This window comes from Buceros rhinoceros, unplaced genomic scaffold, assembly GCF_000710305.1.
Source record: "Buceros rhinoceros silvestris isolate BGI_N320 unplaced genomic scaffold, ASM71030v1 scaffold16895, whole genome shotgun sequence".
Lineage (NCBI taxonomy): Eukaryota > Metazoa > Chordata > Aves > Bucerotiformes > Bucerotidae > Buceros > Buceros rhinoceros.
Window position 1 is genome coordinate 34,020 of NW_010412488.1, and position 2,339 is coordinate 36,358.

At 49.6% G+C, this 2,339-nt stretch overlaps 1 protein-coding gene across 1 annotated transcript in view; it reads left to right on the forward strand.

The window, feature by feature from the left end:
- The window catches only part of LOC104493692 (transcription elongation factor B polypeptide 3-like), a gene marked incomplete at its 5' end in the record, with an annotated part of 29,127 nt that extends 26,954 nt beyond the window's left edge, over positions 1-2,173 (forward strand). Inside the window, one exon of the mRNA XM_010136422.1 lies at positions 1,900-2,173. Coding sequence (XP_010134724.1) covers positions 1,900-2,173 — 274 coding nt within the window. The remainder of the gene's footprint in view (positions 1-1,899) is intronic.
- Positions 2,174-2,339: the final 166 nt, after the last annotated feature.

Sequence of the window (2,339 nt, forward strand, 5' to 3'; positions counted from 1 at the left end):
TGTAGCAGCATGGTAGTTTCATTCCTACCACACTGGTGCATGAGGCATATCTCCAGCAGGAGTCAGCCTCTGAAGCTGCTGAAGTCTCCTAAGGAGACTGGGGACAGGTATGCCTTTCTTTATCAACTTGCTAATACCTCTTTTCAGTGGTTCAGCATTGGATGAGTGCTTCAAAAAGAGATGAACATGTTACCTTTCCACACACAGCTCTGCAGAACCGGTAGGTCTTCGTGGAAACTTGTTCACCCCCGGCTCATCCTGTCCTTCCCACTGTGGAAGGAGAGGCAGGTTCAGAGCTGCCCAGGTGGGCGGAAACCTGGAGTGTTCCTGATAGGACTCAAGAGTCCTGGGATTTGCTCCCAGCTCAGTAACTGTGCTGGTTTCCAGACTCTGAAACAAACCTAACATTCAGGTGAGCAGGGGAAAGATTTGGAAGATGGAGGACAGGGAGAAAACCACCACAGCAGGTCTGGATGACATGATACTTGTCATAATATTGTTACCTTAACCCCAAGACTGTGCTGATGTTTCTGTAACAGGGAAAGTAGCAGAGTGTGGTAGGAGCAGACTGCTTTGCAGACAGTGAAGAGCCAAGAGCAGCTTCAGAAAAGGAGTGGTGTTTCAGGAGTCCTCCCATTCTGGATGTGGTGATAGCTGAGGAGCAGGCCATGGTTGGCTGGAAATGAGCTCTCTCCACTCCTGCTGCAAGACTAACCAGCGTGGGAGAACAAATTAAATATCATGTCACTGCCCTAGAAACTGCGATACTGCTGTGAAATTTGCTTGCCTTAGGCTAGTAACACACTGATGGTGCATCTAAATTATCATCTCTTGGAGAATGCAGCCTCTAAACTGCTTAGGAAATGGTGACAGCCTATGGTCTGCTCAGCTTTGGCAGGAGGATGAGATTTATTGATCCTTTTCTGTCATTCTGAAGGGCATTGTGAGCCATGCTAACAGTGCTGGTGAATACATAGGAAAAAGAAATGGGATCGAAGTTGAACATTTATGTTCTGAGGTCAGACACTGCCACTTTTCCCTCTGGTGCTCATGGTCGTTCCTGGAGAGCTGAAGCCCACTGAGATTTTAGATTTTAGATAGATCTCCTACTCCTTCTTGAGACTTTTGAAGAGCTTTTTGGAAAATGTGGGACACTGCTTTTAGTCATTGCAAAAATGGAGATTTTACTTGGAGTGATGAAAAGAGATTAAAGGTTTTGTAAGAAGCAAACCCTACATTTACAGCAAACAGAGGATTTTGCTTCCTCAGTACAAAAGTCCAGATACAACTCAAATTAAAATCAGTAATTGATCTACATCCATTAACAGATACATCTACATTCACACAGGTTGGGAAACCTTATCCCTGTACACACATTTTCCTTTTCAGCAGCTTTTGCCCAGGCTGCCTGCAAATTTAGCTGCTTGGTCCCTTCTAGGAATGAGCTTGGGCCATTGTTTTTTTTTCTCTGCTGGACACCAAGAGGAGGACTTGCTAGACGGAAGCTGCTGCACTGTTACACAGCTTGTCAGAGAAGCACAGAGCCCTTTAAAGCTCAGGGTGCAGCCAGGATTTACCTCTTGAGAAATGGCAGCAGTCCTCAAAGCTCGTAGCTTGCATGGGCAACAAATCTGCCTCAAAATAAGCAGCGGGATGTGGCCTGTAAGGCTGAACTCAAAACTTGTTGTTTTTTTTTTTTTTTAATATTGGCTGAGATGCTGTAATATGGGACGAGGCTGAAAAAACATATTGTGACTCTGCCTGTTGGCTGCTCCGTGTCCCTGATCACTGACGCTGCAGCGACACCAGGTCACGCGCCTTTGTTCGCTATATCTAAAAAAATTCCTGCTATGTTAACGACACATCTGCGAGGGATTTTTTTTTTTTTCCCCTCTTCAGCTGGTTAATGAACCGGCGTCTTGCACTGGCCGGTGCTAGGAGGGAGCACATTGCAAGAGCTCCTCTGCTCCGGTACTGGGCTGATGAGGTGTCTCTGCAGCACAGGGTATCCCGAGAGCTGCGGCTGCAGGATCCTGCTGGGACCCCGCTGCGGAGAAGGGCCCTGGGATGTGCCCCAGGGCATCGCCTGCTGCTGGAAACCCGGTTCTGGGCGGTGACAGCCCCCAACGCCACCAGCAGACGCAGGTCGTCCCCTTTCCGGGGAAGGAATTGATGGTGTCCGCCTTGGGGTCCAACTCTGGAGGGCCTTTGGGGACTGCCCCCCCTTCTCCTGTCCTCTCCCTTTTGCTCCTCCCCTACTGCTGCCTCCGCAGCCCCTCCCGCGACCACCCCTCGCCTCCCCCCGGGGGAGGCAGCCCCCTTGTCCCCCCGCCCAGCGC